This window comes from Gopherus flavomarginatus, chromosome 2 (assembly GCF_025201925.1).
Source record: "Gopherus flavomarginatus isolate rGopFla2 chromosome 2, rGopFla2.mat.asm, whole genome shotgun sequence".
NCBI lineage: Eukaryota > Metazoa > Chordata > Testudines > Testudinidae > Gopherus > Gopherus flavomarginatus.
The window spans coordinates 184,480,417-184,492,718 of NC_066618.1; the positions used below are offsets into that span (position 1 = coordinate 184,480,417).

The window sequence follows — 12,302 nt, forward strand, 5'->3', positions numbered from 1 at the left end:
TTCAGATGTGTGTGGCCTTGCATTCATTCAGAGTAGGGTGATCAGACAGCAAATGTGAAAAATAGGACGTAATAGGAGTCTATATAAGATAAAGACCCCAAAATTGGGACTGTCCCTATAAAATCAGGGCATCTGGTCACCCTAGTTCAGTTACATTCTCTTTGATTTTCCTCCTGACAGTTCCTTCCATTGTTTTGCTTGAGATGTCCTGTTTTATTTCTTGTCTTCATTTATTCATCTTCTCTCAGGCTTCCTCTGTTTGGTCTGTGAAATCTATTATGTTGAGTTACTTTGCAGCTGGCTGGAAATTTAGCCCTTTTCCTAGAATGACTACTTCTTTGATTGCTTTTCAATCCTGCTATAGGAGAGATTTGCAGTCTGTCTGGTTTTGGATTTGTATTTCTGATTTCTCTAGTTCAGTTCCTTCTGTTAGTTATGTTTCATAGAGTTGTTCAAATTTTACTTATCTGGATTTGCTTTTGTTTACAGAATTCTTGATTATAAGCCATGTTTCTGAATCTTATTACTTTATCATGGTCTTCTCTGTTTAATGTGGTCTGCAGCTTTTTGATTAGCTCCTGTAATTCCCTGTTTAGAGATTTGATTTTGTATTCATTTTTTCTGATCCTTTCCTCTGGCAGCTTACTTTATGTTTGCTAATGAGCTGTGTAGATCTACAGTTTCGTTTGTCTGATATTAATTAAAACATTCAGTGTTACTTTCTTTTGTCAAAATACAGGTGAGAAGTAGAAATGGTTCCTTTCTTTTCCTGTGGTTACTGTCTGGGGCAACTGATATTTGATTCTGTAGTTAGTATCCATAGGATATGTAGTTTGATCCACTGTTCTCCAAGTGGGTATCGGGGGGGGGTGGGGGGAGGGGAAGTAATTTCACAAGACTTCCTCCAACAATGTAGATTCATCTGTCACACTGTTCCTGGTCTGCTGATCAGTGCCTTTTATTGGGTATCTGTCTGGCTTTACATAGGAAATGCGGACCACTGAGCACAGAAGGACTCTCCTCACTGATGCATCTGTATTTTGTGCGCAGCTCACCTATAAGAAGCACTCAGTGAGTGCACCCAGCAATATTGAATGCCCAGTTGTAGAAAAGGAAAGTAGAAGTAGCTGCAATTTTTCAAATTTTGACATTTGAATTAAAAAAAAAAAAGCCAAGTGTTTTGTTTTTTGTTTTTTCCCGATAAAATGTTGTGATTGCTGATTTGACCAGCTCTAGATGAGAGGGAACTTACCGATGATGCTGAGCTGGATGTGACCGACCAGAGTTTCCAGCCTACTGTGGAGTGTTCAGTAGTCAGAATATCATAGGGGATGAAAAGAGACATAAACTAGATGCGCTCCTTGATCCCGATTTTCTGTGAAAACAAGAAGCACTGCTAGGTTCTTCCCCATGACTTAAGTGAATCACTGTCTACAGTAAAGCCAGTTTCAGTACAGAACTGGGAATAACATGAGCAAGGTTCATTCTGCCTTCTAGTTGATTTTTAATCAGTTATTTCAATTGTCTTAATCAGTCATAGTCATAGTCTAGTGCAGGGGTGGGCAAACTTTGTGGCCACATCTGGGTATGCAAATTGTATGGCAGGCCATGAATGCTCACGAAATTGGGGTGTGGGAGGGGGTTAGGGCTCCAGCTGGGGGTGCGGGCTCTGAGGTGGGGCCAGAAATGAGGAGTTCAGGGTGCGGGAGGGGGCTCTGGGCTGGGGCAGGGGATTAGGGTGTGGGGTGGGCGGGGGGGCGAGGGCTCCGGCTGGGGGTTCAGGCTCTGTGTGGGGCTGTGGATGAGGGGTTTGAGGTGCAGATGGTGCTCCAGGCGGGGACCAAGGGGGTTCAGAGGGTGGGAGGGGGATCAGTACTGGGCCAGGGACTTGGGGCTTGGGAGGAGGTCAGGGGTACAGACTCTGGCCGGCCGGCATTTACCTCAAGCAGCAGCATGTCTTCCCTCTGGCACCTATGCGGAGGCGCAGGCAGGCAGCTCTGTGCGCTGCCCTGTCTGCAGGCATCTGCCATTGGGAGCCTCCTGTTGCCCTTACATATAGGAGCCGGAGGGGGAACATGCCCCTGCTTCTGGGAGCCGCGTGGAGCTACAGCATGCACGGAGCGGGGCAAGCCCTTAACCTGGGTCCCTGGCTGGAGCACCGGAGCAGGGCAAGCCCCAGACTCTGTTCCCTGGTGGAAGCTTGAGGGCCAGAATAAAACCTCTGACAGGCCAGCTGCGTCCCACAGGCCATAGTTTGCCCACCCCTGTTCTAGTGGATAAGGCACTGGAATGGGACTCAGGGAGCCTCGATTCTATTCCTGCTCCTGCCACTGATCTGTTGGGGTGACCTTGGATAAGTCACTTCACTGCTCTGTGCCTCAGTTTCCCCAGCTGTAAAATAGGGATAATTATAATGGTCTCCTTTGGAAAATATTTTAAGATCTACTGATGAGAAGTGTTTTATAAGAGTTAGGTACTATTGTTGTTGTTTGTTTATTCCTAGTCTCTCCTCTATAACATAAATCCTGTAATTTCACTTAGTAATTGATGCAGTGGGGGGAATTACTCTTCTCTGTCATTTACGTGTCAACTGATTTGGAAATGCAATTCACTCTTTTGCCATTTGTATAAGATCAGCAAATTTGAAAAAAAAACACAACTTCATACAACCCTATCTCTGTCCTTCACTGACTCACGTGTTTTATAACATTGCAGTGTGGCAGCACAAGCTGTGGTTGGAACCAGAAAGAAGTTCTCCTATGTAGACACCACAAAGAAATAATGGCCTCCTGCTTTTGTATGTAATTGTAAAAGCTTTTGGTCCAGGTTTGCCAAAAGCTTCTCTGTAATTCGCAAACCTTTTGAACACTCTCCCTTTCTCACAGATTCTGGGGAATGATTGTATGGGTTTGATTTGTAACCATGCAAAACTGGTGGACTTGTTCACTTTCACTTCTAAACAAGACAAAATTCAGTAGTTCAGCTGAGTTTCGCTTTGACTTTAAAGTTCATTCAAACCTCAGACTCAAAGCAAAGTTCAGGGATGTCAACTCATGTGAAATGAAACTAGGATGATCAGATGTCCTGATGTTGTCAGTAGTCCCAATAGTAGAGGCTTTGTCTTATATAGGCAACTATTACCCCACCCCTACTCCTCCATCCCAATTTTTCACACTTGCCACGTGGTCACCCTAAATGAAACAAATCAAAAATTAATTGAGCCTCCTGTGAACTGGAACCTGTGAGTTTTGCCCTGCTCTGTCTGAGACTTTCATCCATGTTATTTCTCTTTTCAAAATTACTCATTTAAATCAAGTAGGGTACCAGTTGACTACCGAGAAACTCCATGTGTTTGAAAAAGTTTCAGGATGTCTTAATACACTGTTTACTGGTGCCTCTCATGTGAGTATCTCATGAAAATACATCTCTCTCCTCCATAATTCTAAAGGGAATGGTGCATGTTTGTGTATCATGACACCATGGAGCCAGTAACTTACATTTATTTCCTAACTATCCATATCTGGAATATTAGAAAAGCAAATTCTGAATATTGATTCCAGATATAGTTTACAAAATAGAGAGCTCTTGCCATGTTGTAGTGACCTCTGTTGACTACATGACCAATGAAAAATAGAGTGGTCTTTAAAAGGAAGAATTCAGACTAAGCATGCCACAGAGGAAAGCCAAGGGGGCAGCCGCACATGAGCAAGATTAAGATCCATCTGACTAGAGCAGATTATTTTGAGTGTTGATTGTCATCCCAGTAATTTAATCAGTAGCATGGCATGTTGTGCAAAGGGTGGCAATCTTCTCTCGTATATGTGTTGGGGCGCTGACGTGCTACAGAGTTTGGTCTGTGAGAGATGAGTAGGTAGGGTTGATAGGCTGATGTTTCCTCACTACATAAATGTCTCTGTGGTGGTTTAATGCAGCAGCTTAAGCACTGGGCCCACAGGCAGCCGTATGCTTCACCTTCTCAGCTGGAAACAGACCACAATCGCTGTTATCATGGAGCACAAGGGTTTATTAAAGGAATAAAGACAATATCGTGGTATGTTTCCAGGATGAAAGGGCAGGAAATCCTTGTGACCTTGTCTAGACTGTTCTGATTTTCATGGACCAGACACTGAGAAATGCGCTACTTGAATAACAGAGGGATGACCCTGCTTAAAAAAGGCTCAAAAACACTGGCTCAGAAATGTAAATAAAAATATTTGTCTTTAATTTTATCAAACCAGAAAAGAAACCGTATACTGTAGATCAGGGTAGCAAAATATACTCTCTCTCTCTCTCTGTGTCCATTTTGTGTCCTCTTTGTCTAGAAACCAGCAACTGAAAATTGGTTTATTTAAAAACTAGTTCATTTATTTTGATAGCAGAATACAGTTTTAAAACTTAATTAATTCCTATAGCAAAAGTTTGCAATTGATTTCTATCCTCCTGGAAAAGGAACCATGTTGTATGAATGGACAAAACAAGGTTAATCAATCTATCACTAGTAAAAATCCCAATGGAAGGAATACATCTTAAATATTAATTATACTTAATTTTCCCCATCACTGAAGTTACAAGGTTCTCAAGAATCAAAGGTTAATTCATAAAGGTCTTTATTTTTCTTCTCTTTTGAATAGATCCCTTCCAAGTACATAATGAATACGTTTATGCTATGCCAGTAGGGTGACCAGACAGCAAGTATGAAAAATCAGGACAGGGGGTGGGGGTAATAGGTGCCTATGTAAGAAAAAGCTCCAAAAATTGGGACTGTCCCTATAAAATCGGGACATCTGGTCACCCTATGTACCAGCTTCCTCCTTAGAAAGAAAACTCTTGGCAAAAGAGCTTTCCATCTTTGTCAGAGTAATTATGAGCTCTGCAGGTAGTTCACATTGTTCAAGCTGTTAGTTCGCTATGAATTTTACACAGAGGCTTTATGAACTGTAAGTTGGGCATTTGTGATTCTCTTACCCTGATTCCACAGCACCTTCAGAGGACATGCACATAAATATACAGTATCAGAGGGGTAGCCATGTTAGTCTGGATCTGTAAAAGCAGCAAAGAGTCCTGTGGCACCTTATAGACTAACAGATGTTTTGGAGCATGAGCTTTGGTGGGTGAATACCCACTTCGTCAGATGCATGTAGTGGAAATTTCCAAGGGCAGGTATATATATGCAGGCAAGCTAGAGATAATGAGGTAGTTCAATCAGGGAGGATGAGGCCCTGTTCTAGCAGTTGAGGTGTGAAAACCAAGGGAGGAGAAACTGGTTCTGTAATTGGCAAGCCATTCACAGTCTTTGTTTAATCCTGAGCTGATGGTGTCAAATATGCAGATGAACTGAAGCTCAGCAGTTTCTCGTGAATGGCTTGCCAATTACAGAACCAGTTTCTCCTCCCTTGGTTTTCACACCTCAACTGCTAGAACAGGGCCTCATCCTCCCTGATTGAACTACCTCATTATCTCTAGCTTGCCTGCATATATATACCTACCCCTGGAAATTTCCACTACATGCATCTGACGAAGTGGGTATTCACCCACCAAAGCTCATGCTCCAAAACATCTGTTAGTCTATAAGGTGCCACAGGACTCTTTGCTGCTTTTATAAATATACAGGACTTTGTTTGGTGGGGAGAAGAGTCCTAATAAAGAAAAATGATTGGTTCTTGGGTTTTAATATCATCATCTCCTGCTGTCACTCAGTGCTGTCCTTAGATGAACAGCCTGAGAAGCCATTCCTGTAGATATTTTGGTAACTAAACTCTGGTTCAGTAGGGTAGGTGATTAATTCTTAAAGTGTAGCTGCCAAATCCTTTCTAAGTGGACACAGGAGACTTTTTGTTTAAAAAAAAAAGAAAAAAAAAGAAAAAGAAAAAAAAAGGCAAAGTACTTGTTTTTAGCCCAACCTTTGAACACAAGTTTTTGTGTCATCTTCTGATGTGATGTCTGTGACAGGCACAGCTTTCTACAGGGACCATGAAGAAGCTGGTGTGCAGACAATCATCCTAAAGAATCCATGTTTAGAACTCTACATAATTGAGCCTAAAAAAATAGTGTGTGTGTCTGAGAAGCATTTCTCTCTACTTAGCTGTCTGGCTATCCAATTATTTTGAAGAGGGGACTCTGTCTACTGAGATTTTTTTTCACTACTTCTTGTCTTTCCAATTAGGACTGTCTGACTAAAACGTAATGTCTGCCTCTCTGAAATGTTGACTTCTCTGCATGAAATTAGCTTATTCCTTACCACTAGTTTTGATTCTATAGGGTGTAGAATGGTGTGGGCTGAAGCTCTTCACTTATGCTTCTTCCTGACTATAAAAGAAATGCTACTTGTAATACCTTACGTAGTGAACTATATAGGAGTGGACTATATAGGAGAGTGTGTGTGTGTGTGTGTGTGTGTGTGTGTGTGTGTGTGTGTGTGTGTGAGAGAGAGAGAATAATTTGGTCCATATGCACAAGTATGTACTGTGCATGCGCGCGCACACACATTCCTGTGTATATACATGTGTATATAGATAAAATACGCATGGGTTATCTAGCTGCCTATGGTACAGTTTAGTATATTAATTTTCAAAATATCTTTTAGCTATACTTGGCACTCTCTGTATCTCCATTCAGTGAACAGTGCTGCTGCCTGTAAGCAGGTGGTGTTATTTTGATGATATTTCTTCCAGCTTGGTTTCCTGTAGAGAGGTACCGTTAGGCAGAGTGAATGCACTTCACTGTTTGAATTAATGGAAAATAAGAGATTTTCTCAGAGTTGTTGAAAAAACAGTTCAACAAGGTCAAGTTTTTCCTGTTTACTTAAGGACAGGTCCTGCACCACTGAAGTCAGGAAGAGTTTTATCATTTAGTTCAGTGGGGGCAGGCTCAGGACCTTACTGTGCTGAGTGTTTAAAAAGAACAAATCTTAAAAATCCCTTCTAATCCAAGGAAATATAAAATGGCCAGATCTTGAAGCGTTTACTCAGGCAGACTCCCACTGAAACCAGTGGGAATTTACCCTAAAGAGGGCTGCAAGATTTGGTCTAGTTTGAGCAGCAGCAGCTTCTGGGTGTAGTTTCAGTGAATGAGGAAGTTCCAGATATGGAAAGTCTGAGGTTATTTCTAAGTAATTGGGGTTATCAGAATTTGTTGCCTTTGCAAATGCAAACTGTATGGAGTCATAGACCTATGCTCATAAGTAAGGCTCTGTGTTTGTGTCAGAAGTCACGGATTCTGTGACTTTCCGTGACTTCTGCAGCAGCCCATGCGACTGGCCTGGAAGCCACCTAAGCAGCTCGTGCAGCCCCATGGCCAGCTGCACCAGCTGCTGCTGGGGCAGTCTCGCACCCCCCTCCTGCCTCCAGCAGCAGGAGTTTGAGTGTGGGGGGGCTCAGGGCTAGGGATTGTGGTGCGGGGTGGTTCTTACCTGGGGGAAGGGCTCCCTGGAAGGGTGACAGGAACGCCCCTCAGTCAGCTCCTAGCTCCAGTTGCTGCCTCCACCCACAGGCACTGCCCCTGCACCTCCCATTGGCCATGGTTCCCAGCCAGTGGGAGCTGCAGAACCAGGGCTTGGGGCTTGGGGCTGGAGGTTGCCGCTTCCCAGGAGCCAGGTAGGGAACTGCCCCAGCGCTCCCAATCACACCCCTGAGTATCTGCAGTGCCCCCCTGGGCTGCGCACCTCCCCTGCATACTCATGGTGCCCCCCTAAAGTGCTCCCCCGAGTAACCACAGCACCCTCTCGGGCCACCCCCTGGCAGCCTCAGGATTTCTCCCCCAAGCTCCCAAGTTTTAGTAAGGGGTATATAGTAAAAGTAATGTACAGGTTACAGGGAGTAAACAAAAATTCATGGCCCGTGACCTGTCTGTGACTTATACTAAAAATACCCGTGACTAAAATCTCGCCTTACTCATAAACAATGGAACTTCTGCTAGTGATGAAAATCTGTAGGAGTTGTGCTCATTACCCTCTTTTAGGTTACCAGATGTCCCGATTTTATAGTGACAATCCAGATATTTGGGGCTTTTAGGCACCGATAATCCCCCATCCCGATTTTTCACATTGGCCATCTGGTCACCCTACCCTCCTTAGAGTCCAAGGGTGAACTCCTGGGCCCACTGAAGTCAATTGCAAAACTGCCTATCACCCCTAGGGGATAAAAGACCCAGCTGTCCCTCAGTTCCTCTCTTCTCGCAGCTGGGAAGCCTCTCCATGTTTCATGTATCTTGCAAGGTTAAGTTTGCTGTTTTTATTGCTCTGGTAGTTGATAACAGTTCATCATTAGAGAACCGGTTGAACTGTTAATTTGGCTTCTTGATGCTTCTTATGGGATCTATTGAATTACTTTTTTAGCCCAGGTAATCATTTTCTGGTGCTTGTTGGTCTATTTGGGCTTCATTTACTGTTCACTATCTTGTCAGATAATCAAGACAAATAACCAGGCTTTCAAAAATGCAAAGCCCTTGATACCAATATGTGTGTTACAGCTTATTTAGACCCAATACTCAGCAAAATGTGCAAAGTGTAAAATTTTCAAAATGGCCAAAGTGACTAAGGATATGTTTACACTTTGAACTGCAGACATAAATTTCAGCTCGAGGAGATATATTCTCGCTAGCTCTGAGCAAGTTAGTTCACCAAAAATAGAGAGTAGCCACAACAGCGCAGTCAGTAGCAGAAAGACTTCCTGTCCTGAGAACGTACCAGTCAAAGATGCTGTGCATGTACTCAGGGTGGCTAGCCCCTCTTTCCACGGCTATACTCTATTTTTAGCATGCTTGTTTGATCAGAGCTAGCACAGGTATGTTTCCTTGAGCTGGAATTTATTCCTCCAGCTCAAAGTGTAGATGTACCCTAAGGCTCATTTCAAAAGTGCTTAGGTACTTAGGAGTCTAAATCTCACTGAAAGTCAGTGGCACATAGGCTCCTAAATAAGGAAGTCACTTTTGAAAATGTTATCCATATTGTATAGCTATTAGGTCTCTTGTAAGAGATTTGTTATGTTAAATGTAGAGGGTGATCAAAGCAGAAGATAATATCTGGAACATATATATAGACATAAAACTATAGAAGATGATTGGGTATTGCGTCTGAAGCCTTCTATTCCGGGATGGAGAACAGCCCTTAAGCGCTAATTGACATTAGAGGTCAATTGGACATGTTCAAGGTGATATGATGATCATTCTGGGATTTCAGTGTGTGAGGAAATGCAAATATATTTAATATATACAACTGTTCATGTATGTTTTTTTGTGAGACATTAGATGTTGACTACTTGTTTTTATTTTTTTATCTTTAGAAATATATAATCAAATCTAAGAATTAGATAAAAAAGAAGAGACAGAAATTACTTCCATCAGACACAATACCTTTTATAAGCAGAGTTATAATAGACATCAGGGCCCAGGCCTTAGTATCTTAAAATTGATCATCACACAGTATATATCTAATAGCAAACAAGTTGCATGATGTCAATATAAAGCTCGCCCATCCTCCAAGTACTCAGTATCTCCTGACTTGAGGAACAGAGAATTGGCAGCAGCGCAACCAGTGGTTATGCTCTCATGTTTGGAGAGGAGGAAAAAGTCATTTCTGAGCCCGTTTTGCTTTAAATCTGTCTTGTGCAGCTTGAAGTTGCTTCCTCCTGGTTCATTTTTTGTGTGCTGCAGCTGACAGGAGAGCATATGGCACTGGGGATTTGCCCTTGACTATGCTTCCTTTTTGGCAAGCTATGCCTTGATTTCTCACAGAGCACACAAAATCTCAGCACACCCTGTGCATCATTTTATGTACCCCTTGCTCACTCTCTGATACATGCCTGAATGGACAGATAAGGCCAATTACTTTTTGATGTTTTGGTTAAATGGGCATTGCTTTAAAATTGCTGTTGCACTAATCAAACAGCATAATTCTATCTGTCTTTCTGGTGCCCTGATCACCATGGTATCTGGGCACCAAAATAAGAATTATAACGCGTTTGGCCAGAACCTTAGCTGATGTAGATAAGGGGAGCTTCATTGACTTTAATGGAACTTCTCTGACTTACACCGGATGAGGACGTGGCTCTCTGTCATCCTGAATATAGCATATTCTCCACTCCCCCTTCATGTGTCAGTATATATATGCCTGCATCTATAATTTTCACTCCATGCATCTGAAGAAGTGGGGTTTTTACCCATGAAAGCTTATGCCCAAATCAATCTGTTAGTCTTTGAGATGCTACCGGACTCCTCATTGTTTTTGTGGGTACAGGCTAACATTGCTACCTCTCTGATTCATGCTGTGTTCCTTCAAATCTCTTTCTGTCTTTCCTTCCTCCCACCCCCACATGAATTATACCCCATTCTTCTCATCCTTTCTAATTCTCCCCAAAACACTTGGCTCATGTGTTTGATGAAGCAGTGAGAGTGTACCCCAATAAATCAGTCTATCCATTTGTATCAACAGTCATGTTACAACAACAAGTGGAAATCTATAGATTTGTGGCTCTCTTGGTTTTCAGATACTAATGGGACTTTTGCCATTGACTTTAGTGGGAAAAAGATTTGGCCCAGAGAGTAAAAATAAATGCTATAAAAGGCACATGACCTTTCAAAATTGCCTTGGCATTTATTTTTGTATTTAAATGTATTTTTGTCCTTATATTGTAGCTCTGGAAAGAAAAATATCAATGAGGCAAAGCAGAGAGGAGCTGATAAAACGAGGAGTCTTGAAGGAAATCTACGATAAAGGTAAGAGATACTTGTCTACTCAACTTTAAATTGACAATATTGTATGTACAGTCTTATGGCCTGATGTTGTAATGTTATAATACCAGTAACTTCAATAGCATTAACTCATGGTTTACCTAATGAGATCCAAATCAGGCCTTCATACTTCTGTTCTAATTTTACTTAGGTTTGTCACTTTGAATAATTGTAAAAATCATCTAATGAGAGTTAAAAACTAAACATATGTAAAGTAGCTGAAGGATAAATTATAGCAGTATATGGCAATCACTCTTCTCTTGATAACAATGACATAATGAAGAAAATTGAATGACCCCATGTTGTCTCTTGATATCAATATTCTGGTTGAGTCACTGCTGGATTAACTGTTGTGGAAAGGGAAATCATTTATATTGCTTTGGATTGCTTAGAGCACAGGGCACCACAGATTTCTATGGCATATCTGAAAATCCATAATACTCATGACCTGGATACTTCACAAATGTGACAAGAAAAATAACATTCACACCCAAGAATGAAATTTCATTGCTTTATGTCATCCCATTTAAGTAAGGCAACAAATGCACATTGCCTATTACGTATTTGTCAGTCATCTAACCTCTCCTTCAGTTTGTTCTGTTGTTTCCTGTGTAAAGAGCACAAAGGCAATAATTCAGCCAAGCACTTAAACCCAGATCCACAAAGGTACTTAGTTGCCTAAACCCCAGATTTAGGCCCCTAATTTCTCTCATCCTATGGTGCCTTTAGGTGTTTACATCTCAGTTTTGGCTCCACTGTGGCTATGGGAAGCCCAGGTTCAATTCTCCTCTCTTCTTGATGGAGAGAGAGGTTTTGAACAGGAATCTCCCACCTATTAGAAAAGTGGTCTAGCAACTGGGGATCTCTCTGTCTCTCCAGTTGAAGCTGTTCAATCATTCTTTCATTATTTATCCACAATGGGAGTGGGGGAACTGGACCCTGGGTTTCCAGTGTCCCAGGTGGATGCCTTAACCACCGGACTGCAGAATCGTTCTCTCTCTCTCTCTCTGGCCCAGTAGCTGCTCCACTGTGATAAATACTTAAATAGGCCACCTCGTCGTCCTCCTGTCATCGTTTTGTGTAGAGTCAGTCAGGCGCCTAACTCATTCCCATCCCACAGATTGCAACCATTTAAGTGAATTCAAAAAGTACAGTGTTTGTAATTAAATTACAAATTTTAGCTTGTTCTTTTTAGCCACTTTTTAACACTTTATTTCTAGCAGTACTTCTGCTCTACTATTTGCCCTTATTTCTGTGAAGTCAGCTCAGACGCTACTTCACTGTGAAAGCTTGCAGTTCTTGTCCACTTACCTAATTTTATATATAGCCTTGGGTGTTCCACATGGCAGAATGATTTGGTTTAAATATGTCACCAAGAAACATGAATAACTCCTTCCAATGATTAAAAAAATAGTCTATTAGACTAAATATGTCAACAAACTAATTTCTATGTGAACGGAAGAGGGGCTTGAGTCTCAGCCACGGCTTAGTGTGTTGTGTAGACATACACTAAATTGATCTGTCTAAGAGATCTCTTCTCTCACCATGGTACAGAGCTGTAATTAAGATAAGCAGAA

General features: G+C 41.9%; 2 protein-coding genes across 11 annotated transcripts in view; one reads left to right on the forward strand and one right to left on the reverse strand.

Moving 5' to 3' along the window:
* The window catches only part of PHACTR1 (phosphatase and actin regulator 1), a 460,275-nt gene that overhangs the window by 342,449 nt on the left and 105,524 nt on the right, over positions 1-12,302 (forward strand). For all 10 annotated transcript variants that reach the window (XR_007772753.1, XM_050941593.1, XM_050941595.1 and 7 more), the window contains one exon: positions 10,630-10,710. Coding sequence is in view for 9 of the 10 variants with exons in the window: in XM_050941593.1 (XP_050797550.1) it covers positions 10,630-10,710 (81 nt within the window). In the remaining variant the exon portion in view is untranslated. The remainder of the gene's footprint in view (positions 1-10,629; positions 10,711-12,302) is intronic.
* The window catches only part of GFOD1 (glucose-fructose oxidoreductase domain containing 1), a 541,281-nt gene that overhangs the window by 256,629 nt on the left and 272,350 nt on the right, over positions 1-12,302 (reverse strand). The window lies entirely within an intron of this gene.